The sequence below is a fragment of the Dipodomys merriami genome, unplaced genomic scaffold, assembly GCF_024711535.1.
Source record: "Dipodomys merriami isolate MVZ:Mamm:240054 unplaced genomic scaffold, mDipMer1.0.p SCAF_22, whole genome shotgun sequence".
Classification (NCBI taxonomy): domain Eukaryota; kingdom Metazoa; phylum Chordata; class Mammalia; order Rodentia; family Heteromyidae; genus Dipodomys; species Dipodomys merriami.
In genome coordinates this window covers 14,432,771-14,459,533 of record NW_027203604.1, presented here as the reverse complement: position 1 = coordinate 14,459,533, position 26,763 = coordinate 14,432,771, and the positions used below count along the sequence as shown (strand labels likewise).

At 50.1% G+C, this 26,763-nt stretch overlaps 2 protein-coding genes across 6 annotated transcripts in view; one reads left to right on the top strand and one right to left on the bottom strand.

Moving 5' to 3' along the window:
• The window catches only part of CUNH7orf50 (chromosome unknown C7orf50 homolog), a 104,064-nt gene that overhangs the window by 10,016 nt on the left and 67,285 nt on the right, over positions 1-26,763 (top strand). The gene's annotated exons all lie outside the window — the stretch shown is intronic.
• Positions 21,871-26,204, bottom strand: Gper1 (G protein-coupled estrogen receptor 1). Of its 5 annotated transcripts, none has more exons than XM_070033392.1 (3): positions 25,940-26,204; positions 22,590-24,211; positions 21,871-22,513 (listed from the first exon to the last, which is right to left on the bottom strand). In XM_070033392.1, the coding sequence occupies exon 2, from the start codon at positions 23,731-23,733 to the stop codon at positions 22,606-22,608; it is 1,128 nt and encodes a 375-aa protein (XP_069889493.1). In that variant the 5' UTR covers positions 23,734-24,211; positions 25,940-26,204; the 3' UTR covers positions 21,871-22,513; positions 22,590-22,605. The 5 variants fall into 5 exon arrangements, with proteins under 5 accessions (XP_069889493.1, XP_069889494.1, XP_069889492.1 ...); XM_070033393.1 differs by having other exon boundaries at positions 21,871-22,428; XM_070033391.1 differs by having other exon boundaries at positions 21,871-24,211.

Genomic DNA, 26,763 nt, shown 5'->3' with positions numbered 1-26,763 from the left:
GTGTAGACGCATCTGTAGCAGGCTAGCCTTGGCTGGCAGGAGCAGGGCTGTGAGGCAGGCAGGGCTCCTCCTCATGGTTTCTCCAGGATGGGCCCTGCATCAACCAGCCTCTTTTTCCAAGGGCAGCAACATGGGGTCAGGGTTTTCAGTAGCCCCGAGATGCCAGGGCCAAGATGCAGTGCTAGGCTGGCTCTGCAGACCATAGAATAAATAGCCGGGTTACCTGTAGCCACCCAGCTGCTGGCAACAGAGCAGAGGCTTATAGCTGGGTTTCCTCAGGGTGTCTGGGATGAGGTCTGACCTGGGCAGCAGTGGCTCTGAGTGAGCTGGGGAGCACCATGTAAGGAAATATCCCCATGCTTGTTGGCATCTGCTGCCCGTTGCCGTGACTGTTGGCCATGTGGACGGGGACCAGGACCAGCCAGGCTGGAGTGTGTATGAGTGATGAGTGAGTGTGTAGGCAGTTGGCTGGCCAGTGGCAGTCAGTTCTCCAAGTGTAGCCTTGCTCATCCCTGCGTGGTCATGACTCTGGAATCCTGCCCAATAGGCCTTGGGCCGTGGTGCTCACGTGGACAAGCCGTGTGGCTTTATGCTACTTCATTTTCTTTGTAAGCTTGAAAATTAGACACAAATCACATGGGCAGTTAGCCCTCAGCTTCCTATAAAACCATTAGAATGAAGCTGTGAACTTCATGGCCTTGAGAATTTTATCCAAGCCAAAATGCTTGTCCAGTGGGATTTTGCCAGAAGAGCTTCCTGCTCTAGCCAGGCTTTTGTCATCGTACCCTTGGGAGGAGTGATGGCTCGGCTGGACACACGTCTCCCTGAGTTGAACTAGCTGTGGTGGGATTACTGCCCGTCACTGCTGGACATGGGCTGGCAGGCAGCTGAGTGTAAGCTGGACATCGAGGCTGAGGAGATTCAGACTGGTGGGTCATCTTGCTTGTGGGAAACAGACCTAGAGAACCTGTGTTGCCCCAGGCATCTGGCTGGCTCACCAGGTCTCTTCTCCCTGGCTCCACATTTTCCATAACTGTGGCTGAATACTAGTTCACGGTGGAATTATCTGACATGTACATCTTCCCTGGGTGGTGCTTCTTGGACATTGAGTCAGCTCTAGTTTTGGGCATGTGTGTGTGCCTGTATTAGCCTTCCTGTGCCTGCTCTCCTGGGGACGGACCAGGACTGTGCCTGCTGTAGTCATGGTGGCACAGGGGGTTCTCTGAAAACCCACCAAGCTGCTTTCTAGGGCAACTGTGTCAGCACTTGATATTGTTGTTTTAACAATGTGGGTGCAGTTGTACTGTACTGCGTGTGTGGTTTTAAAAACAGCTACATTGAGGAAATGTTGACACAGTAAGCTGCAGGACTTAAAGTGTGTAGTTTCTCCTTGCATTTGACAGAGGATGACTGATAGTGAACTCTTACATTCTGAAGTTGTCTTTCATCACATGTTCAACTCTCTTCCCTGTTTTTGTTTTGTTTTGTTTTGTTTTGTTTTGCTAGTCCTGGGCTTAAATTCTGGGTCTGGGTGCTATCTCTGAGATTCTGTTTCTCAAGGATAGTGCTCTACCACTTCAGCCATAGCACCACATCCAGCTTTTTCTGAGTAGTTTATAGGAGATAAGAGTTTCATGGACTCTGCTGGACTGGCTTCAAACTCTGATCCTCAGATCTTAGCCTCCTGAGTAGATAGGATTACAGACTCGAGCCATCTGCATCTGCCTCTTCCGTTTTTTTTTTTTTTGTTGGTCGTGGGGCTTGAACTCTGGGCTTGGGTGCTGTACCTGCACTTTTCAGCTCAAGGTGAGCACTCTACCGCTTGAGCCACAGTGCCACTTCTAGTTTTCTAGTGGTTTGTTGGAGATAAGAGTCTCATAGACTTTTCTGCCCAGCCTGGCTTTGAACCATGATCCTCAGATCTCAGCCTTCTGAGTAGCTAGAATTACAAGTGTGAGCCACTGGTGCCTGGCTCTCTTCCCTGGTTTTAATAATTATGATTTATTTTAATAAAATGATTAAAATAGGGAGAAATGGAGACGAGAGAGAAACCCTTCCTGTTCCCCTTGCTACAAATGGGAGTAAAAGATTCCTTCTGAATTCTTTAGTTTTTAAGAAGTATGTTTAATTGTCTAGTAGAATAAGCATCTTTGAGTTGTCTCTTTGGACAGTATTCTTGACTATCACATTTGTTTGTTGTTGGTGATGGGAATGGAACCCCAGGTCTCACAGCACTCAACCAATCCCCAGCCCTGAGTGTATTTTCTTGTTTATTGGATTTCATCTTTGGTGAGTAGTCGAGGCTGTACTGAATGTCATTCAAGGAGGTGGGGTGGTTTTCTCTGGACATCTGGTCTGATTGTTACAATCATTCTCAGGTACTTGAGAGATTGCTCTTTTGTGGGACATGTTATACAAGTTCTTGCTGGTGGATAGAGACCTTTCGATAACTATGGATATTCAGCTTCTCTGATAACCATGTGGAATGTTCTAGTCTGTCAGTGGAAATGGAGTTTTAGGTACATGAGTGCCTGTTGCTAGGGTTTGGATCTCCAGAGACGCCCGCTAAAGGCCCATTTGTTAAATAGAGGCTTTGTTCTACTAGCTCATGCCTGTAATCCTAGCTACTCAGGAGGAAAACATCTGAGGATTTAGGTTTGAAGCCAGCTGGGGCAGGAAAGTCCATGAGACTCTTATTTCCAGTTAACCAGCTAAAAGCCAGAAGTAGAGCTGTGGTTCAAGTGGTAGAGTGCTAGCCTTCAGCGAAGAAGCTAAGGTTTCCTAGACCCTGAGTTCAAGGCCCAGGATTAGTGTGCGCACCTGCACCTGCACGTGCAGGGACACACACACACACACACACACACACACACACACACACACACACACACACACACACACACACACACACACACACACACACACACACACACACACACACACACACACACACACACACACACACACACACACACACACACACACACACACACACACACACACACACACACACACACACACACAGAGCTTTGTCCCCAGGATGGCACTTTGGGGAGGTGGTGAAACCTTTAAGAGGTGGGGCCTTATGGAAGGTCTTGAAGTCATTAGGTCTTTTTGAAGAGGTCTTTCTGAAGAGGAGGAAGTGCGACTTTGGCTTGTCCTTGTCTTTTGCTTCTTGGCTGTGAGGGAGCCCTTTTGCTTTCCCATGCACAGTGGATGCTTAATTGTAAAGGCACATATCTTTTGGCATGTAGTGTCTTGAAGGTTAAGCATTGTTGGAGAAGCCAGAGACTTCAAGGTATCACCAGCGTCTCTGCTTCTCGTGTCACGACTACAGTCCCTGTGACCCAGTGCTTATGTGTACACAATGTACGCAGAGCAGGGCTGTCTGTGGAGGCACCCAAAGCTTAATACCAGTCATGGCTGCTGCAGAGATGCTCAGGGGTGGAGCTCTCTCCTTAGGCCCTCCACCTTGGTGGAATGCCAAGCTTTGATTTCCTTTTCCCCTTGCCCCGTGGGCCCCCAACGGCTATGTTCAGATGTCCAATACCTGTGGCTGCCCAGGACGGAATGCATTCCTGCCTCAGCTAACCTTATGATTCTTGTCTGTGAATTGGAGGCTTTTTGACAGTGGTTGGGCTCTTCTGGTTTGGCTATTGTTTTGGTCACAATGCCTCTCTCTGGTCAGAGTAGGTCTCAATTGGGGTTTGGTTAGCTTCTGTGTGAAGGGCATTTAGAATGTGATCTAGATTCTGTGGCCCTGAGTTGGATCACAGTCCTCCTGCCCTGCCATTTTCTGCAGTAGCAGCCTACAGTGCACAGGCGTGGGGCCAGAGCCGGGCTGTGGGCATTTGTCCATCACAGATGACTATGGGCTCATCTGCCCTGGGCTCTGTGGTTTGAATTCCCAGCTCACCAAAGCCACACTCCCACCTTGCCCGCACCTTTGGCCCACAGCCCAGTCTCACCTCCTGCTGTGTAGGTGCCTCTCAGGCAGGCCTGAGTTTCTAGGAAAAGTTCCTGGCAGCACTTTGATGGAAGGACACCTGGCCATGTGAGCGGGGCTATGAGCATCAGGCTGCACTCGGTGACTGGCAGGACTTGGCTTCCTGTGAAGTGCCAAGGGCTGTGTCACTGCTGCAGTGGAAAGGTGGCCTTGGCACTGGGGCTCAGGGCCGGCAGGCTAAGCATGCAGCCATGTCCATCTGAGCAACAGAGACTGACATAAGCCTTGTGTCTTCTTCTTTTTTTTTTTTTGGGGGGGGGTATGGTCCTGAACTCTGGGCCTGGGCGCTGTCCCTCAGCTCTTCAGCTCAAGGCTAGCACTCTACCACTTGAGCCACAGCGCCACTTTCGGCTTTTTTCTTTTTGCTTATGTGGTGATGAGGAATTGAACCCAGGGCCTCAGGCATGCAAGGCAAGCGCTCTACCACTGAGCCACCTTCCCAGTCCCGCCTTGTGTCTTCTTGATGGTTGCACATGGCCAGGTTTTTGTGGAGATTCCATGTACTCCAGAGACCGGACGGCCTGCCCCTCTCCCAGGGCTGTGTCCCTAGCTTTCTGGCCTCCTGCTTCTTCTGTCTCTTGGGAAGGCTACTGGCTGATTTCCCGGTGGCTGCTTAGTGAGTTTAATGAGTAGAATCCCGGACAAAGGATCCTTGCCTGAAGTCCTCAGGGAGCCTGGTCACGGAATCAGAGACTCAGAGACTGGCAGAGCTGCTTAACTGGAGTGCCCTGGACTTTGGCTGCCCACAAGGGCAAAGCTTTCCTGAGGATGAGGAGGACTGTGGTGCTTTGAAGCCACTTTGCCCCCTCACATTGCTGCCCAGCTGAGAGGTTACGATAGAGCCTACTAGCAGAGGTAACAGGGAAGAGCTGCTCCCTGTGCCCTGTGCTGGCTCTGAGATACATGTGTCACAGGAGGTTCCTATAGCATTTCTGTGCCACTCAAGGGCTTTTCAGGATGACAGCCACCCACTGGGTGCCTGTCTCCTGGTCACTGAGTGCTGGCCTGAGGAGGGAGGGTGGCCCACACCTGCCTGGTGAGCAGGACAGGGCCATTGGGTGCTTGCCCTCATTGTCTCCTAAGTCTAGTAGAGGAGATCCTATTAGCCTTTGGCCCAGTGTTCTGGAATGATGTTGTGTGCCTCATGGCCTAGAGCAGTGTCAAGACCAGGACAGAACTGTCATGCAGCTCCCAAAACGTACAGGAAGTGTGTATGTATGTACTATATGTGTGTAAGTGTATGAGTGTATTATGCACACATGTTTTAGTGTGTATTTTGTATGAATATATGTATATGAGAGAGAGAAAGTGTGTGTGTGTGTGTGTGTGTGTGTGTGTGTGTGTGTGTGTGTATACATTTCGAGTGTTCTCTTATACCTGCTGAGTTCTGAACCACTATTGTCAGGATATACTGGCAGCGTCCCCACCACAACTATGAGGGAAGGAAGGACATTAGGGTTGCAGTAGTTGGTAGCCTGTGACTCAGGCTGCTATGGCCATTCATGAGGCTCAGTTCTCATTTCTCAGTTCCCCAGGTGCTTGTAGGCTGTATCATATGTGCACATGGGTTTTCTAGAAGCTACCATTGTTTACCAAGGTGCTGCTCCACTTCCCATCCCTGCCCCGAGTTGCCCCCTCTGCTACACAGCGCGTGAGCCTGGAGATGTTCACAGGCTCATTTTAGCCATCCCAGAGGGCATGGCTAAACACAAGACAGCCAGCTGTTGTCCTAGAAGTCAGGACAGTCACAAGTTGCATTACCTTTACAAGGCTCCCTGGTAAGTGCTCCTAATTTCCATTTCCAGGACACACTGGTGGCCTGGAATGGGGGACTTTCCTGGCTTTATGCTAGTGGCCAATGTGCCTTTATAACAGACTAGAAGAGCTTTCCTGCATGATTTGGTATAGGCAGGTGGAGGTGGGCCAAGGACCCTGGTGGGAAGCAGGCAGGCCTCCTGTGTCTTCCTTCCGCCTCTGTACACGTGCTGGCTCTGTTTCCTAGCTTGTTGGCTGGAGGCTGCCCAGCTTTTCTCACTGTCATGTGAGTCTGACAGCTCTCACTCCAGGCCAAGGAAAACAGGACCCGCCTGCCCATCCCCCCTGTCCAGCTGCACTCCTGTGGGTTTCGCTGCTCTACTTGCTGCTGTGGGCTGGAGAGATGCTGGTGAGCCTTCCTTCTTTGTGGCCAGCAGAAAAGAACTCAGCAAATGTAATTTTAAACAGTAATGTTTGTTTTTCTGAGTTGTACATGATCCATGTAAAAAAAAATTAGCAAATACAGAAAAATGTGTAGGAGAAACAGGAAAGTCAGTATGTACCTACCCCCTGAGGCACTGCAGTCACCTCCAGGTTATATCTTCTTAGGCCTTTGCTGTGGCCTGAGCAGGAAGGTGCATGCACCTGGGTTCCAGTGGGAACCAGGTGCCCCTTGTGGCATTTGCCTCCTAGCCTGTGCAGGGTCCCTAGTGCCTGTTCCCACCCTTCCCCTTGGGTTATGTGCTCCAGACCCAGAAGGAGGCCGGAGGTATAGAGGTCTTGGCTACTACATTGTCTCCATCTGGGCAGATGTTGTCTTGGAGGTGGGAGTGGGCAGTGGTGCGCAGTAGGAGTGGGCCTGAGACCAGGCTGCTGCTCAGGGAAGCAGAGACCATTCCATCCTGTAGCTGGAGTAGCTCCATCTGTTCACATTGTGCCTGACTTCCAATGTTGTGTCCCCACCCATGGTGCAATAGGAGAAGGAACCTCTGTATGGGTTTTCAGTGGAATTCCTTCCCCCTTCTGAGTTTGGCCCAACCAGTGCTAGAGCTTCTTCTACATTTCCTAGATCCTCTGCCACCTTGTTTTGTCTCAGTGGCCAGGGCTTGTTTCACTGTGTATGAAGGAGCTGGGGAGAGGTCAGCTGTCATGCTGTGTGCATAGGTTCCGTGTCTGCCCATCACACCAAGAGCCATGCGGAGTGATGCAGGCTGCTCAGGGAAGTGGGAAGGGCAGGGCTGCCTGGCAGACAGGGTGCTTTGCTAGTGACTAGACCAAAAATCAGAGTATTAGGAGCAGACAAGGTTCAGGGTAAGGCTGATGGTCCTTGGCTGTGCTCCAAGTTTTGTTGCCTGTGACAGGCCTGTGACTATGGCAGCCGTGTTATTTCTCACTGCTGGGAAGCACCTTCACTGCCAGCAGGCAAGGTAGTTGTGGGACAGATGCCCAGCTGGAGACCTAGGGCGTAGATGGGGCACTAAATGTAAGGCCTCTGTGTGCTCTCAGCAGAGAAGGCTCACTGAAAAGTCTTAGCCAATTTATGAGATCAAAATGCTCAAAAATAATCATTGTAAAAGTGTAAAGAGTATACATATGTAGAACTCAGGTCAAGCTGAGCGCTGGTGGCTCACACCTGAGGTTGAGATCTGAGGATCGCAGTTCAAAGCCAGCCCAAACAGGAAAGTCCATGAGACTCTTATCTTAAATAAACCACTCAGAAAACCAGAGTGGTGTTGTGACTCAAGTGATAGAGTGCTAGCCTTGTGCTGAAGAGCTGAGGGACAGTGCTCAGGCCCAGAGTTCAAGCCCCATAACCACCTCCCCTCCCCCCCCCACAAAGAACTTGGGTCAGTATGGTGGATTGGGTAACATGGGAGACATTATTTATTTATTTATTTATTTATTTGATTGGTCATTGGGCTTGAATTCTAGGTGTGGGTACTGTTCCTTAGCTCTTCAGCTCAAGGCGAGTGCTTTACCACTTCAACCACAGCGTCATTTCCGATTTTCTGATGGTTAATTGGAGATGAGTTTTACTGACTTTTTTGCTCAGGATGGCTTTGAACCGCTAGCTATCTTCAGATCTCAGCCTTCTGAGTAGCTAGGATTATAGGTGTGAGCCACTGGCACCCGGCAGGAGGCATTTTTTTTCTCTTCAGACAGATAGTACACTAGGAGAAACAACAGAATGGTTAAACATACTGAGCCCCAACTCTAGAAATAAAGATAGCCCTCTGTGGAAGCCCCCAGCCTCAAAGCCATTCACAGTGGGGGCAGTTCTCACAAGGACCTCCCAGATGCCCTTGGGGCATTTGGTGGAACTGAGTTCCCATCCCAAAAGCCAAACATCTCTACTCTCACCATGACTGCTGGTCCAAGTCTGGAGGCAGAGGCTCTGCTAGCTGAAGTCTTTCCTTTCCTCCACCATTGCAGTCCAGGGGAGAAGCAGACAAGCAAAGGTATTCCTGTTGTTGGCTGGTCTTGTTGGCATCCTTGTTGCTTAGCAGGTCAGCCACCCTTGCTGCCTGAGAGGCAGGGTGCTGGGAGGGCCACTGTTAGATTTTGTGTTTTAGCTTAGTTGACCATGTGTGGAGCCTGTTCCCCTTAAGTGTTCTGATCCCTATTCTCACTGGATCTGGGTCCAGTAAGCCTGTATTGCGTGCCTTTAAGCATCCTGAATATGACCAGGCCTCCCTTCTTATACCCGCTCTCCTGGCCTCCGTCCTGTCTACTCTTGCCTCATAAGACAGACCATGTACTTCCAGGAATACAGGTTGAGCTCCTTTTTGTACCTAGCCCTGGCCTGTCTCCCTCCCACCTCCCATCTGTCCTTCACTTAACGTCATCCTCATTGCTGCCACTCCAGCTTTGCCATGCATGGTGCCTGGGGCACATGCACAGTCTCCAGGAGACTCCTGAACTGAATGGATTCTGGGGGTCATTCTGGCTGTGGTGTGATTGCCCTCTGATGCATCTTGGAATCTGCAGGAAGTTGAGTACCCACACATCTGAGCTCTGTAATGTTATAGGAGGCTCTGATGAAAAAGAGCTTGCCCCCTGCCCAGGCTCTGATGCATGTCTGCTGGCGGATGGGATGGGCTCTCCCTAACTTTTTGCCTGGGTTGCCCTCAAACCAAAGCTACCTAAATAGCCTGAATTACAGACATGCACCACTGTACTTGTCGTGTATGTGTGTGTGTGTGTGTGTGTGTGTGTGCGTGTGCGCGCGCGCGTGCACGCACGCACGCACGAGCATGCATATATGCATGTGTGTGTCCTGGCACTGGTGCTTGAACTCAGGGCCTAGGCACTGTTCCTCAGCTTTTTTTGCTCAAGACTGGTGCTCTACCATATGAATTAATCAAAGCTTCATTTCCGTGTGTGTGTGTGTGTGTGTGTGTGTGTGTGTGTGTGTGTGTGTGTGTGTGTGTGTGTGTGTGTGTGTGTGTGTGTGTGTGTGTGTGTGTGTGTGTGTGTGTGTGTGTGTGTGTGTGTTCTGGGAATGGAACTTTCTGAATGCTAGACAAGTACTCTACCACCAAGCCACATCCTCAACCCCCTCCCCCCCCACATTTTTTGAGTTAGGGGTTTCTCCATGTTGCCCTGGTTAGTCTTGAATTTGTATGCTCAAGTGATCCTCCTGCCCTAGCCTCTTAATAGCTGGGACTATAGTTGATACTACCAGGTCCAGCTTGACGTCACTTACTTAATTCTACCACTTTTTAAAAATAAAAGCACACTCATTGTAAAAATACAGAAAACATGGAAAAGTTTAGAAAGAAAAGCACTTGGTATGTTTCAGCATATTTATAATTTTTCCCTGAGCATTTTCAAAGGCAGGCATAGGTGGCCTTCAGGTTGCATACAGAGCTTTGTGCAGTGACCTGGGTAGTGGCTAAGGTCAAACTCTCACATCCTCCAAAAACTGAAGTTTTTGAAACTAGTCCATGAGCTTCCAAGGTGACCATCAGGCCACAGTGGAGACCTTGTCTCAAGTTGTTATCTTAGATGACCAGGGTGAGTCCCTAGCCTTTGGGTGGGAAGCTTGTCCCATACTGATGAATGGGCCAGAGCCTAGGTCCCTAGACTGCAGTTCTGTCCCCATGGCTTGCTTGCCTGCCTGCTGCTACGTGTGTGTGCTGTGGAGTCAGTCATTGGTGATTCACAGTTGTAGGTCATGGTGCACATTTGGTATTCTAGTGAAGGTCACATTTTGCTCCCAAGGTGCTGAGAGCTGGTTGGGGATGTATGTGTTCCTTCCCAGGGCATTGTGCAGTGCTGGGTGTGCCTTACTTATGACTGTTTCATATTGGTCTCCCATGGATCTCTATGCTGACAAAATAGAAACATGCAGGTGTATACATCTGCCTTGGCCCAGCCTCCGGTGAGGATTCTTTCTCTGCCTGCTTAGGGGAAGCCTTCGAGGGTGCTGTGTCAGCCTGGAGAGCTGTCACTGTGCGTTTCATTGTGCCCACTGTGACACTCAAGGGGTGATGGTCACCAGCCCACCAGTGTGCTCAAGGAAACTGTCCTGCTTGGGGTGTGAATTCCCAGAATGGAGACATCAGGCTGCATATTTGCACAATCCTTTCAGAATCATTCTTGAAATGGCATGGAAAGATTTCCCAGGGTGGAGTAGCCGCAGCTGGGAAAACACTCATGGCTTTGAAGATGTTTTCCCAGGCACCGAGCGCGCATCTCCTGCTGTTCGGAGCACGGAGTGCGTCTGGCTTTACTTACTGAGCTTCTGGGACAGTTAATGGCAGAACTCAGCTTTTTCCTCAGAAAGCTGTATGGTCTCCTGTCAGGAGCACTGAGGGGGATAGGTTACTAATACCCAGGCCCAAGTGAGAAGCTGGGTTGGGGAGGGGCAGAGAGGGGGTGTGCATCAGCTGTTAAAAAGCCCCGAGAGGCTATCTACTGTCACAGGTAGACAGCTTTCATTCTGTGCTCAGAAATACTTGTGCAATGAGTCACTTTTGATGTAGTGCCCAGCTGAATGCATAGCCTCACCTTCATACAGCCCCACCTGGATGCATGTTCTCACCTCACAGCCCTGCCCAAGTGTGTGTCACTTCCTCACAGCCCCACCTCTGCTCAGGAAATACAGCAACCTCTGTGGGCTGGCTAGGAGAACACAGTGGTCATGGGCCACCCCAGTCAGCTCTGACAGAGCCTGTGCAGAGTGCAGGGCGGAGGAAGCCCTGTGCCAGGGCTGGGCTCCCCAGGCCACACAGAGGCCCATCCCTGCTGCCTACAGTTATGCTAACCTGGAGGTGCCGGCCTTGGCCATATGGGCCAGGGAGCCACAATACAAGTTCTGGATTGGGGTGAATCCTGGCACTCCTGTGTCCTGCCTCTGGCATAAAGGCAGTCTCCATGAAGCAGTGTGTGCAGTCTCCACGAGGCTGGTAGTACTTGCATGAGGTGAGACATAAATATTCTCCATTCTTAAACATTAAGCCACAAGTGAAACTGTGGGCTGAATTCCCAAGCCTTGGCTTCCCACTAGGAACTCCAGCCTCATTAAGTCTCACTGGCACAAACCTGATGACAGCGAGCTGAGATGCAAGTTAGGGTCACTTGAGGGTGGCCTCCTTAGCCTCTGTGGTTCTCAGATGCTTCACTTTGTAGCCACTGTAGCACGGGGTGGCCACTGCCTGTTTTCTAGAAATCTGCTGCCTGTATTATTATTATTATTATTGTTGTTGTTGTTGTTATTGGTGGTGGTCGTGGTGCTTGAACTCTGGGCTTGGGTGCTGTCCCTGCACTCTTCAGCTCAAGGCAAGTGCTCTACCACTTGAGCCACTGCACCACTTCCAGTTTTCTAGTGGTTTACTGGAAATAAGAGTCTCATGGACTTTCCTGCCTGGTCTGGCTTTGAACCATGATCCTCAGATCTCAGCCTCCTGAGTAGCTAGGCTTACAGGTGTGAGCCACCACCAGTGCCTGGCTAATGCCTACTGAATTATAACTCCCGCTTCACCAACAGCTACTATTCCTCTCACGGTTTGCATCTGAGATACCCACCAAGATGGAGCTTTCACCCTGGCCCATGCGGGGGTTCCTTCAATGGTTCACCATCAAACTTGGCTTTCGTTGCCTGTGTGACTATGTGCAGAGGATTGCCAACAAGGGTGGCCTGCAGTGGCCGAGGCTCACAGAGACACTGCTTGTGGGCCAGGAGGCACTTGGAAATGCAGGTCATTTGGGCACCCACAGAAACATCCACCCCTATGACCTGTGTGTGGTATCCACACACTTTATGTAGAAAGATGTTTCATCCATGGGAGGTGTAGATCAGGAGGATCGAAGTTTGAGGCCAGCCTGGGTAAAAAGTAAGACTGGTATCTGAACAAATAAGCCAGATGTAGTGGTATACATCTATAATATAGCTTGGAAAGTGTACATGGATGGATCAAAGTTTGAGACTGACCCAAAAGAAAAACTGGAGCTAGGAATGTTACCTACTGGTAGAGTGCTCACCTAGCATGCACGAAGCCCTAGGTTTGATTCCTCAGTACCATGTAAACAGAAAAAGCCAGAAGTGGTACTGTGGCTCACTTGGTAGAATGCTGGCTTTGAGCAAAAGAAACTCAGGGACAGAGCCCAGGCCCTGAGTTCAAGTCCCAGGACTGGCAAAAAAAAAAAAAAAAAAAAAAAAAAGGAACAAAGAAAAGAAAAAGCAAAAAGGACTGGATTTGTAGCTCAAATATTGGAGTATCTGTTTAGCAAACATGAGGCCCCGAGTTCAAGCCCTAGTACTGCCAAAAAAAGAGTTACTCACTTTCTGGAAGAGTGGTGAGTGACACATGGGGCACGTGCACCTAGTTTGTGCGCATATGTCTGTCTGCATGTGTAGCTTGGGGGTCCCACTTGGGGTATCTCATGTAGTTGGTGGGCTTCCTATGCCCTTCCTGGCCTGCAAGCTAGGCTGCAGCCTGCCCTGACAGGTTGTCCGGGTTCCCGGCACCAGGGCTTTCAGTTCCGAGTCCCTAGTTGCCTCCTGGATCCAGCTGTAGCTGTTTCCATCGGTTCCCTCCGGTGCAAGTCGCCAGCATGTCTGAAGAGGGACCATGCGCTTGAAACTAGAGGCAGGGTTAGCAATGTTTCTATGCATATAAATTGAGTTTCCTTCTAGTTTGTATCTGGTAAGAAATCTAATATGTGGCACTCTTGGTCTTTCTTCCTCAAGACAAATATACAGTATAAGCACCAATTTATCCACACAAGTGATTTGAGAATTGGATCAGTCCTGAGAATCACACAGCTTTTGGGAACTTTTTTTTTTTTTTTTTGGTCAGTCCTGGGGCCTGAACTCTGGGCCTGGGCGCTGTCCCTCAGCTCTTCAGCTCAACGCTAGCGCTCTACCACTGGAGCCACAGCACCACTTCGGGCTTTTTCTGCTTATGTGGTGCTGAGGAATTGAACCCAGGGCCTCATGAATGCAGGGCCTCATGAATGCAAGGCAAGCACTCTACCACTGAGCCACCTTCCCAGCCCACCTTTTTTTTTTTTTTTTTAAGAAAAAAGAAAATAGGACTTTGTTTAAGACAATGAATCTGGGGAGTTGCCTTCCACATTGTAGCTTAGGCCTGGCTGCTGCGCTCCGTGGGTGCAGGATAGAGCACCTGTGTCAGAGCCCAGCCTGCTGCAGCACCCCTCCTTTCCCACTTATGGGTAGGTAGATAGGTAGAGAGTGTGCAGGGAGTGGCAGGTTAGATATCTCCCCAAACGCAGTGTTGAAAATCAAATCCTGGTGTTTTCACTTGGAGGTGTCTGTGAGCCTTTAGTCCGAGAGAAGTAACTTGAAAGCAGGAAAGGCCTGTGTTAGCTCACACTTTCAGAGGGCTCCCCACCCATCTTTGGGAGCTAACGGAAGAGGAAGCAGGCAGGAGGGTGCCCTGTGCCCTTCAGTGGCGTGTCCAGTGGCCTGTCGCTTCTGAGTTCCCACTGCCTCCCTGCAGACGCCTGGGCCTGAACCCATTACTGCCATCATGGCTGGGTCAGAGCCCTCACTGTCCAGCCACATCTCACTAAGCCTTCAGCCCAGGAGTTTCCCCGGGGGGCCAGGGAGATTGGGGCCCAAGCTATAGCACACATGTTGTGTTCATTCCTGACAGATTAAACTGCAGCATTGTGAAGGGGAGGTTGGAGCAGAGGGAAGCAGGATACTCAAGGTGTCTGTAGGTGTTGGGGACTGAGTGGTTGGGCCTGGTGAGAGGGTCAGCTCCTGAAACACAGTGCTGGTGACCTCCCCTCAGGTGGAAGCATTGACAGGAGGGGTCAGCTATATTCTGTGGAACTTGCCCAGGTGTGTGGGTCCTGAGGCCCTGGCTGATGACTTTTAGAGGTAGGTAGGCAGCCATGCTGTTCTTTTCCATTCCTGCTCTACCTGATGGCTTCTTGTCATCCACCGTCCACCCCTAGTCTTCTCATCTTCCCCAACGGGGAGCTCCCTGCCACCCTACTGGGTTTTAGGGCAGGGCAGTGTGGCTCTTCTCTCCATCCTGGTTTTAAAGATAAGTATATGGAGGACAGGATAGGGACTGAAGCAGTAAGCCTGTGTTTGGGCATTGGTGGTGATTTCTCCTGTCAGCTTGGTAGTTGTGGGCTACAGAGGGCCCCCATTTTTGCAAGTACCATAGCTAGACAAGTGCAGACATCTACCACCAGCTAAGAGGTATTGCTGTGTGTCAGCATCTTCTTTGCCTGCTCCCTGCAGGGTGCTGTTCCCATGTCAGTCCTGAGTGCCACACTAGAACTTTACATGCATGGAGGTGGAGTATGCATCAGGTTCTATATTTCACCTTCTTTGGCTACGTGCTGTGTATAGCTCTAGATTGTTCCCTCTATTCTGAGGCTGCATACACCACAGATTGCCCACATTCCTGTTAATAACTTGAGTTGTTTCTAGGCTTTGGCAGTTACAAACAGTGTTAAAATGGACACCCTCATTGCAGGAATCTCCAGACATGCTCAGGAGGCCCCCATACCTGGGGCAGGTCTCAGGTCTTAGGGTCTTAGTAGAGAAGCTACAAGATTTAATAATTGCTCTGGTGTCAGGTGTGTCTTATTGGGGTCCTTGACTCGCAAAGTTACAGGGAAGGTTGCCCAGGGCCGCCCACACTTGCCACATGGGCATCTCCATTGACAGCTGACCTAGCTAATTGGGGGAGCAGGAGAGAGGGTAAGATTATGAAACCAAAGCTACTTCTAAAGGTGACTCCTATGCCTGCTGCTGCATTCTGTTCCCTAGAATCACTTCCCTACGTGTGGCCCACAACAGAGGGAGTCTCCCAGGATGCAGCTGTTAGGAACCGTCCCTTGTCCCCTGAATCCTGACCATGCCACTGGATGCCTCAGTGGCAGAGCACACAATGCAGTTTCCTTATAGCACGTGGGGTGGCCAGGCTTCTTTTCTTTTCTTTTTCTTTCTTTCTTTTTTTTTTTTTTTTTTTGTCGGTTGTGGAGCCTGAACTCGGCCTGGGCTGGGTGCTGTCCCTCAGCTCTTCAGCTGTAGACTAGCGCTCTACCACTTGAGACTCAGCCCCACTTCCAGCTTTTTCTGCTTATGTGGTACTGAGGAATTGAACCGGAGGCCTCATGTGTGAAAGACAAGCACTCTACCACTGAGTCACCTTTGCAGCCCCCAGGCTTTTTTTCTTATTTATTTTTTTCATCAGTTGTGAGGCTTGAACTCAGGGCCTCCGTACAGTCCCTGAGCTTTTGTGTTCAAGCCTAAACCACTTGAACCACAATTTCACTTCCAGCCTTTTGGTGGTTAACTGGAGATAAGAATCTTGCAAACTTTCTTGCCGGGGCTGGCTTCAAACCATGATCCTCAGATCTCAGCCTCCTGAGTAAGGATTATGGGTGTGAGTCACCAGTGCCTTCCGTAGGTTTTTAAATAATATCATGTGTAAGTAGCATTTCATCGTGGCCATGGGTGTGTTGGTATATGTGTGTGTCTGTGTGTGCTTATTTGTGCATGTGTGTGTCTATGCCCTAGTCTGTTCATTTGTGAACATGTATGCCTGTTCATCTGTGTCTTTTTGTTGTTACTTTGATACAGGATTGCACTATGTAGTTTAGCCTGGAATCAAACTTGTGATCCTCCTATCCCATCCTTCCAGATGATGGAATTACAGGTATATGCTACCATGCCCAGCTTCTTTGTGTTTATGTGTTTTGTGCCTGTGTATATGAATGTGTGCATGTCTGTATGTCTGCATATATGCAGAAGTACATGTATGTACACTGTCAGAGGCCTGGGTAACAGTGAGAGGGCCTTACTATTCCCTGTACTTGAGTTAGCAGCCCCGGGGATGCAGTGTGTGCTGTGGGGTAGAGTGAGACACCATCAGACACATAGGCATTGACTTCTGCTTTATCAAGCTTGCTCCTTGAAAATGCCCTGGGAGTTCTCTTGTCCTTTCAGGATTTCTCTGTCTTTAAAAAGTTTTGGGTACTGGGTGCTTTCTGGCTGGCCACCTTCAGGCCCTCTGGGAGACTGGAGTCTGGGACTGGCTGTTTGCTCCAGATTCAGCCAGCCTTGGCTATGGCTGCCTGATCTCTGTGGGTGGCACAGAAGTGGGGGGTGGGGAAGTGTGATGCAGCCTGTCCTGATGGTCATTTGGGGACTGGATGTATTTGAGTCAGCAGAGAACTCTGTGTCCTGTCTAAAGACCAAATGTCCCATGCAGGTGATGGTTACTTCTGCTCTCTGTTGTCACTTTCCTGGCCTGATCTCCTCCTAAGGCCTGGGGCCCTCACCTCTGGTGACACCCGAGGAGGAGCTAAGGCCCCAAGCATAAGCAGTGCCTTTTGTGTCCTTTCAGCAGGTGAAGGCCATTTCTCCTAGGGCCTTGTGCTGGAACTTTCCTGTGAGCATGGCATTATCCTTGTTTCCCAAGCTCTGAGGTTGCTACGGGGAAGACACATGCCCCGGAGGGAAACCTGCCCGCATAGGAAATTGGAGAGCAGGCTTAAAGTGGACTGGGCACTTTAGAAGCTGCCCAGGCTGGGCATGGTGATACACGCCTGCAGTCCTGCCTAGTCAGAGTCACCCACAGGACACTGCCCAGGCTGGCCCAAGCAAAACTGAGACTGTCCCTAAAATAAAGCAAAAAGGGCTGGAAGCGTAGCTCAAGTGGTAGAATCCTGCCTAGCAAACATGAATGAGGCTCCATGTTAAAAACTCAGTCCAGGCTATGTTCTCCAAGGAGGAGTCAGAGGGAGGAAAGAACAGGAACAGCTTAAGTAGCTGCCCCCTCTGTTCTGCCCTCACTGTTGACATGTCTCCCCTCGACTCACTGGCGCTCAGCAGAGCCAGTCCCCCTGCACGAAGCTGGGGCTGCTCCAAGACCAGCAGCTGATTTCTGGTGATAAGTTTCTGGTTGGTTCCACCCTGGGTAAGGGCGTAGGAACACTGGCAAGTTTGGGAGCCCTTTTGTTCTGTGTTCCTGTGGCGTTTGACATCCTGTTCACAGAGGGGCTCCCCACCCAGAGGATAATGGCAGCTTGCTGAGTAGCTCAGCGAATGATGCTTTCCTCATACCCAGGACTGGTGTAGGCAAATGCTGAGGGCAGTTGTGTTTGCACACGCCTGTGTGTTTATGAGTGATTGTGTCAGCCTAAGGTTGTCCTGGGAGGCCACAATGGCTGTCAGACTTACTGCTCAGACTAGGTTCTGTGACTGCCTGCACCTATCCCCCTCTGACAGGACCTTTTCCCTCACTTTTTCCTGCTCAGAGTGTACTGGTTGGTAGACCCAGGCTGTGGTGAGTTTGCTGCTCAGGTCACAGGCTAGCTGATCCTCAGGGTACAGTGCTGTGGACTGCTGTGTGTGCCACCCCTTTTCTCAAGTTCCCATACATTGTCCCAGTCTGAGTAAGTGATTGCCACCATTGGCTTCCCTCCTGCACCTGGCCTCATGTGGCAGGCAAGGAGGTCCAGCTTGTCAGCCCGGGGGCCCTGAGTGCTCATGAACCCCCTCCAGTGCCCCCCCCTCTACTCCCCGTGGATAGCGTCCCTGCAGAGAACTGTTCTTCACCATGTCACATGATACCAGGGGATAATCTACTGCATTCAGCTTTAATTCCTACCTAAGTTCTTTTCCACTATTTTTAATTTAAAAGAATATCAAAAGAGACCCTCGATAATTAGCTCCCACTGTGGAAGAGTGAAAAAAGCTAGAATTGCCGGGCAGTAAGTAAGCAGAGAAAACTTTAATTAGCAGCTTTACAGTAGATGTTAGAGGACAGCTTCTAAGGCTTCTGATAGCTTAACCCTTTCCCTTCAAAGGCACACTTCATGACTACTGTGGAGAGGAATAAAGGTGCTATTGGAGTGGCATTTATGCAGCACTGAGCAAGGGAGCATCCAAGAAGGCCAGCGGTGAGATGTGGCCAGCCATGTTTACCCTGTGTTTATTGAGGTATAGCTTGCTAAGTATGCTCCTGTGGTTTTAGCAATCAGACAGCCAGCCACTAGCACTGTAATGTCAGGATGTTGGCTTCATTCACAAATGGACTCCTCACTCATTAGTAGACATGTCCTTCCCCTTCCCACAGTCCCCAGCAGCCATGCATTGCCTTTGGCTTCATCTGTGCCTGTATGTGGCCCTCTGGGTCCAGCTTCTCACACCATGTGTATTGTATGCAAGGGTCACTCAGGTGGCAGCTTGTCAGCGCTGTTCTTTCATAGTGAGTGATGTCCAATGGTGTTACCAATGTGCCAAAACCGAACATGCATGCTGACGTTAATCTCCCTGGCACTCCACTTCTATGCTTTTTGCAGCCATTTGTCTTCTTAGACCACCCAGGTCTGTGCTGCTTTTTTTCTCCTTCCGGATGCTGAGGAACCTACATTGCATTTAACGGTCACCACTCTCCTCTCCTGGTCTGGAAGCCACTCCGCCTTGCCCCTGATGACACTGACATATGTAGTGCACTCTGGCTCCTCACCATCTAGGTTTTTCTGACCTTTGCTCCTGATTGGGCTAGGTTAGCACATAGAAGGCCCCTGCCCTTCTTGGGGTCATGTCTGAACTCCGTCTGTCCTCTGAGTGATGTTAACATGATCATAGGGTAAGGACTGGCCCACTGTGGAAGCTGGTGTGAGCTGTGGGTGCCTTGCTCCTCATTGTGCCCCCAAATGCAGCCTTCGTTGAGAGTTCCTGCCTGACCTGAGCTCTGTCTCCAGAACCCCTTTCTCCTTCACCACAAGGCAGAATCCCCCTCCCTCCACTGCTCATAGTCTTTTCTTCTTGTTTAATTATTGTTTATTCAGATTAGATTTACTTATCTGTTTATTATTGGAATGGACTTGTGGGATCTTATTTGAGACGCTGTAGTTCATATTTCTTAGCTATTTGGATGGATGATCAAATCATTTCAGATTTGGCCAGTGGGGTCCTTTGGGCCGCCTCATGAGACCACTGCATTGTAGAGAGCTGCGAGAGGCCGCACCTGGAAGATGGTGCCGGCTTCCACCCTCCGCCTTCCCGATGGCGAGTGCTCTCGTGGTAAACAACTCCTTACATGGCTAAGGCAAAGAATCTGGCTTGCTTCCGCGCACCTGAACCTATTGGTGGTTTCCACGTGGCGTATCAGGGTTGGCTACCCAGCGGGTACTTAAGGCTGTGGGGAATTCTCCCCGGGGTTGGGGTCAGAAGATTACTAAAAGGTCCTGAATAAACTGCAGAGAGAAGAGTTCGGTGTCGCATCTTCCTTGCTGGTCGAGGCGGTAGCAACACTGCATGTCACTTTATCATCTTCTCTAAGCCTCCATACCTGCAGGGCCTTGTGTTCCAGGTGTACCTGTGACCACCCTGCCCTGCTGGAATCAGCCACGTTCTCTGGGGGCTATAGAGAGCGGCACTGGGCCTGTGCAGCTGCTTTTCTGGACTTAATGGGTGGAGCCAGGGGATGTGTCTGCGTGTGCCCTGCGCACAGTGCAGACATGCTTGGACCCAGCACACTTACATACAAGTGCATGCACCTGCAGACACCTTTTTATGTCAGAAGTCCTGGGTCTAAACTGCTACATTTATGTACATCCCATTATTCTCATGGAGTTCTTGCCCACCCCCGCCTTCCTTAGGTTCTTCCACCTCTGGTCCTACCCTGTTCTGAGTTCAAGAATAGTAGCAGGTTCCCTCAGGTGCTCAATCACAGTTCACCAAGTTGTTCCAGAGCTGTAGGGAACCACCTACTGGGCTTTGGCTGGGTTCCTCCCCACTTCCTTTAGGACTGAAGGTGTCCTGTAGGTGAGTGCTAAGGGACTGCCTGCCCTTGTTTCTCTCCGGGGCCTGATCAGGGATGGAGGGGTTGGGGTGAGTCAAGAGTTCAGTACAAAGGAAAGTGCTGGAATTAGTTCAGTGCTAACCAACCATGCCTTGGGCACGTACAGTTATGCTCCAGCTCCTTGTAGGGTTTGCACAGCATTAGTACAGAGAAGAGAGTTGGGTTACCAGGAAGCAAGAAGGCAATTAAAACTTGATTTTATCTTGTGGGGTTTGTGCCAAAAATAATGAAGTTAGCTTCAGCTTCCAGACAAATGCTGCCAGGAGGGCTGGGCGGGCTCTCCAAAAGCTGCTGGGTTTGCTGACCTCAGCTCCAGGGCTCAGACAGGGTGAGGGAGACCTCAGAGGCCCTGGCCGTCTAGCTGCCTACACGCTCTGTGGCTTCCCTGGGCGGCATAAGCTGCCATTCAGCCACTGGCCCTAAACGGTTCTTACTATGGTGGGATCTGTTCCGGTCCCCACCTGCTGGGACTTTAAGGCCAGGTTCCCAGGCAGAAGGTGGTACCAAAGTATATGGCATCTGTCCTGGGCAGTAAGCAGGGTCTTGGGCAGAGCCATCCAGATGGACAGCCTCTGCCCTGGCCTAAAGAAAGGCTAGCAGGATTTAGAGCAAGACAGTGGCCTCGGCCAACCTGAGTGTCCAGGCTGCCCAGACCTGGGAGGACCTCTAGAAGGGCAGATAGGAATTAGATAGGAGTTAGGGTCAAACACATGTCTTAAAAAAAATCACCATCAATGCTAAATCCAAAATGTTAGGTGATACGACAAAACTAACAGGACTGGTCGAACCACTACTAAATATCCCCATGCTGCTGATCACATGTATGGTGTATAACATGTGAACACCGTTATATGTTATAGACTGTGATAGACAATTTGCTCCAGGAAAGTTAGAATGAACTTGTGACTTTAAATGAGCATCATTATTCCACAATACTGTGAAATTCCGGAAATTATGTAATCACTTAATCACAATCAAAAAAAAAAAAAAAAAAGAAGAACCTCGGGGAAGGGATGATAGGGGGAAAACAATGGAGGGGGTAACAATGTTCAAGAGGAAGTGTACTCATTACCTCACTCATGTAACTGTAACCCTCTGTATAGTATCTTTACAATAAAAATAAATAAATAAACAAACATAAAAAAATCACCATCAGGTTTTCTAGCCATAACTCTGCCAGTCCTGTTCTGCATACCAACGTGTGGCTGCAAAGGTGGTTGATAAAAAGCATCCTAGGCCAGACATGGTGGCTCATGCCTGCGATCCTTCTCTAACCCTTCCTCCCAGGAGGCAGGGATCAGGAGGATCATAGTTTGAGGGAAGCCTGGACAAAAAGTGAGGCCTCATCTCAATATAAAAGCTGGGTATATTGATACATACCTATCATCTCACCTCACATAGGTAGGAATAGGCAAAGGCTGGCCCTAGCAAAATTGTGACACACTATTTGAAAAGCAACTAAAGCAGAAAAGGTTTGAGGGTATAGTTCAAGTAGTAGAACTGCTCCCCATCCCCTCTGCCTAGCAAGCTCATGAATGGCCCTGAGTTCAAGCTCTAGTACCATCACCACCACCACCAACAAAAAAAAAGTTTAGCACCCAGAGACAATTCAGCACAAGTGTCAGACAAGACAACACCCTTTCTGGCATCTTAAAAGTGCCAAGCAGTTTGGATGCTGGCCTTGCAGGATGGCCCTTGGGTTTTGTAACACAGTGTTGTTTCTTTGTGAGCAAGGAGCTCACTTAGGGCTGTGCTTTTTCTGCCTCATCTTACCCTTGGAGCAACAACTTAGAGCATTTGGAGTATCAGCACATGACTACATTTTATTGACAGACACAGAACAGTACTAGCCACCATTAGTTTTTCTCTTGTTTTTTGGTTTTTCTTTTTTTAATTTTAAGGAGATCGGTTTGTGACATCATCGTTGGAGAGGCAGATTATCAGCCACACATGCCAGGACATCTCACCACAGCACTGTGTAGACTGCCCTCCACATTCATGGAATTGCCACCCAACGGGCTGGTGGTGCAGGCAGGCATGCTGTCCTGCCTTCCCTGTGCTCTGGTGTGACCCACTTTGTTCTCCTAGGGCCTCCAGTGCCCTGGCAGCCCATGCATGTGAACTCCCACGTCACAGGCATTGCAGTATGTATCCAGTTTGGGTTGGTTTGGTTGAGTGTGTTCTGTCTCCAGACTTCATTTCCTCCTGCTGCAGGTTGGCCTTGTAACACAAGCAGACCCCCATCTTGGGCTTGCACTGGTCAGTGGCAGAATGGTTTCCACTGGGGGCACAGTGTATGGAGGCAGAGCCAGGCAGCAAGGTGGACCTGGGCCCCCTGAGGTCAGACGGCAGGGCCCTCAGCTGTGAGCACATGGACACAGATTGAAGCAAGTCAGGATGAAGTCAGGAGAGTGGAACATGGCTCCCCAGCAATTGTAAGGGGGACCTAGGAGGGGGAACTGACTGTGAGGCACTGAGGCCACCCCTCCTGCCCCGCCCCCAGCTCAGGTGTGAGCGATTACCTTTTAGGTGGGCTCTTCACACAGCACTGTTGAGCCTGACATCTGACTGCTCGGCACTGTCTGGGATGACTGCCTTCAGGGCGGCATGGCAGAAGCGGTTCAGAGCCGGCAGCGTGGTCTTCTGCTCCACATACAGCCTGAGCTTGTCCCTGAAGGTCTCTCCCAGAAAACTGTAGATGAGGGGGTTCAGGCAGCTGTTGGAGAAAGCCGCCAGGTTGACAATGTGGCCAGTCAAGGGGTAGGCGTGGCGGAAGGACTGTTTGCATGGTGCGGTCCCCGGCTGCGTACGCTGCAGGAGGTGGACGCTGATGAACACATTCTCTGGCAGCCAGCAGATAAAGAAGACCAGGACCACGGCGAAGATCATGCGGAGTGCTTTTTGCCTCCGTGGCCGCAGTCCCCGGTGCTTATGAGCTTTGACAAGCACACGGACGATGAGGGAGTAGCAGAGTCCAATGATGGCGAAGGGGATGATGAACCCCAGTGTGATCTCCAACCACTGCACCTCCTTGACGTCAGCAAAGCAGAAACAGATGTCCTCTGTGTGCTGCAGGTGAACAGCTGTGAAGGGTACCAGGGTAGCGGAGACTGAGGCCATCCATATGAGGCCACAGCTCAGCCTGGCATGGTGCTTGGTGCGGAAGAGGCTGGAGCGCATGGCTTTGGCCAGTGCAATGTACCTGTCAAAGCTCATCCAGGTGAGGAAGAACACACTGCTGTACATGTTGATCTGTAGGAAGAGGGACATGAAGGTGCAGAGCACAGCGATGTCATAGTACTGCTCGTCCAGGTTGAAAACCTCAATCAGGGAGTCAGCGACCAGAATGAGGTCCGCGGCTGCCAGGTTGATGAAGTACAGGTCAGGGATGGTCATCTTGTCCCGGAAGCTGATGTTGACCACCAGGATCAGGATGTTGCCCACAAAACCGATGGGGAAGAGGAAGATGGTGTAAAGGCATGAGAGGAAGAGGGCAATGGCATACTGCTGGTGCTCAGAGAGCTCCCCAGTCTGGTTTGCCAGGGCGGTGCCAAGCAGCGGGTGGGACAGGTTGAGGGCTAGGGAAGTACTGTTGCTGGCTACTGACTCTGCACTGCCCAGCTGAATCCCCACACCTACGGTGTGGGCTGGAGATGTCACATCCATGGCTCTTGTGGGTTCTCAGGATTTGCTGAGAGAGTCACAAAAATCAGTGTGAAGCAATGGCTCCATCCTTCTAGGCGAGCTGGACATCTGTCCAGCAGGAAGAGCTGTAGAAGAGCCCGGAGACAGTTTGTCAGTCCAGAGGCTAGCAGGGCACTTGGCACATGTGTCCCTGTCTGAGAACCTGCCAGAGGCACACAGAACAGGATTAGGCCATCGAGTAGCACAGGCCTGTAGAAGTCAGATGGGGCAGCATCACAGAAGCATGGGGGAAGGCAGGGATTCTTGGCTTCACTGTGGTGGGGAGATGTTCCTGAGTAGAAGTAGAAGCAAATGTGGACATGTCCGGCTCCCTCCTCTGAGGGCAACCCTGGTAGCAGGCTGTTTGGTAGGGACAGGCTCAGTCATGGTGCGGGATTAGCAGTCAGACAGCAACAGATGGTATGACATAGCCTCCAGCTGCGGGAGTTCTGGTGAGCTACTGTTGGATGGGACAGGAAATAGGGTTATCTCAGCAGCTGTGGGAGAGAGAAGTGACACAGGAGAAAGGGAACCCAGCTTTGCTGAAAGGTGGCAGATCTAGAAATCTGGAACTGGAACCATCTTTTCCCTTGCATTAAAACCCTTTTACCAATGGTAGGACTGAGTTTGGATGCCAGAAACAAAACTCTTCTTTACACATAGGATAATAAATAGAAGAAGGAATAAAAATGGCCATTGTTGGGTCGTGTAGCTCACTGGTAGAGCATTGTCTGGCATTCTTGAAGCCCTAGGTTCTATTTCCATGTCTATTTTTTTAAAAAAAAGAAAAAGTTACTGTTTTGAGAAATTAGCCAGGCATGGTGGCACAATCCTGTAATGTGAGAGACTTGGGAGGTGGAAGCTAGAGAACCATTTAGGCTCAAGAGTTTGAGACCAGCCAGGGCAACTTTAGTGAGACTCACATCTTAAAAAAGAATGTGTAAATTTTTATTTAGTCTTTTAATGCATTACTCTAAAACCTAGTGTATTTTCCCACTGCATTTTGTGACTAAGTAGATAAGCTTTGCTGGGCAAGGGAGGAGGACTCAGAGGTGGGGAGGGGGGGGTTCCTGCCACTTTCGAGAGCAGCACCCAGGCTTGCAGTGTTCTCAGGACCACACGGCATGGGCAGAGTCTGTGTGTCAGCCAGAGGGCCAGGAAGGAAGCAGGGAGACCCAGGAAGAAAAAAAAAAAAAAGCCTCTCATGTCACCCAATCCACCATACTGACCTGAGTTCTTTTCCTTGCTTCCTTTTCTTTTTTCTTTCTTTTTTTTTGGGGGGGGGGTCAGTCATGGGGCTTGAACTCAGGGCCTGGGTGCTATCCTTGAGCTTGTCAGCTCAAAGCTAGCGCTCTACCACTTGAGCCACAGCGCCACTTTCGGTATTCTGGTAGTTTATTAGAGATGAGAGTCTTATGGACTTTCTTGCCCAGGCTGGCTTTGAACCGTGATCCTCAGATCTCAGCCTCCTGATAGGATTATAGGCGTGAGTCTTTATTCACCATCCCTGGCTCAAAAGCAATTTACACAGTTGCACTACTGTCCCGAGATCTCACTAGGTGGCCCATATCTGTGGTGGTAAAAGTTTCTGTGTCTACCTTCTAAAATCCTAAAATCTGCCCCCAGTACTGTCTTTGTGGGCATCTTGCAAAGAGTCTGCATTTAGAGCAGGTCCCCTGGCTCACATTTGTTTTCTTACACTACCTGAACTTGCTGAATGAAGGAGGAGGAGCTTAAACACAAGCACTGCCGTGGGAATGGGGTGGTCTTAGATTGAGGGCCTGTGTGAACCTCCTCCCCCTCACAGCATCCTCATAGAGGCTGGCCAGCACTTACAAGTACAAAGAGGGCATCCAACAACTTGGTATCATTTTGTTTTAAACCTGGTTTAACTAACGTTCTGCAGGAGGGCCTGCAGCACCCCCTTCCCAGGCAGCTCTCTAAGTGACACCCTTTTTTGCTTGGGCAGAGTGGGCAGAATGCTGGGCTCTACTGTCTGCTGTGTTTTAGAGATACATAAAGCCCCTGTTGTCCACACCCAGGGTGGCCAATTCCAGGCCACAGTCCCTGGTGACTTTCCTCTAGAAGAGAGGTGTGGATACTTCTCCCATTGCCACAAAAGACAGCGGCTTCAGGAAGCCCCCCAGGCAGTAGGGTGCAGGGCCCACTGCAAGGATGTAAATCTTACCTGAGCCAAGGGCTGGGTCTCCCGGAGACGTCTGGATTCTGAGCAGAGCCGTCCCATGTTCCTGCTTGGGAGCTTGCTGGAGGGCCACCCGGCACTTAACTGTCCCAGTGGGTCCCTGGGCACAGTGTGGGGGCTTGAGGTAATGGGAGAGTAGAAGCAGCAGGCAGGGAGGAGGAAGCCTCCCTCGGAGGGAGGGAAGCCTGCCTGCCTGCCCGCCTGCCTTCTAGCCAGAGGGCTCCCTAGAGCGCTCTGCACCCTCCCAGGCTCTGAGAGTGAGAGCCGTCTGGGCCTTTGGCACAGGGCCGGCTTTATAGCCTCTCGGGCCCTGCTCATTGGGCTCTGCTGGCCTCCTTTTAAGGCCCATGTTAACTGTTTCTTTGCTGGCCTCTTTTCTCCCATCTCCCACACAGCAACAAGCTCACTCTGGCTATTCATGTTTACATGGAACTTTCCAGTGCAACTGCTTTTCCTCACCCACTGACACAATTCTCATAAGTCTAAAGGGGTTATAATAGCCATGTTTGTCATTTAGATAATAACCTTTCATCATTTTTTGAAACACTGTTATATTTTTGCTTTAGCAACTTTTTTTCTCCAAATATTTCTTTATTAAGATTGACTATATAAATTTCACAATACTATGGCATAGTTATACTTTGCTAAAGTCACAAACACATTTTAACCTTCACAATGATCATCATTATCTTAATCTACAAAGCTTATGAACTCTATGAAATTTAACAGTAAAATTATTTCAACTTAGTGGTTTTTCAACTAAATGCTGGATTTCATTTTTTAACATAATAGAATGTGAATATTGCCTA

Excerpts from the sequence above, each read along its gene's own strand:
- Gper1 (XM_070033391.1), bottom strand. The coding sequence starts at position 23,733 with ATGGATGTGACATCTCCAGCCCACACCGTAGGTGTGGGGATTCAGCTG.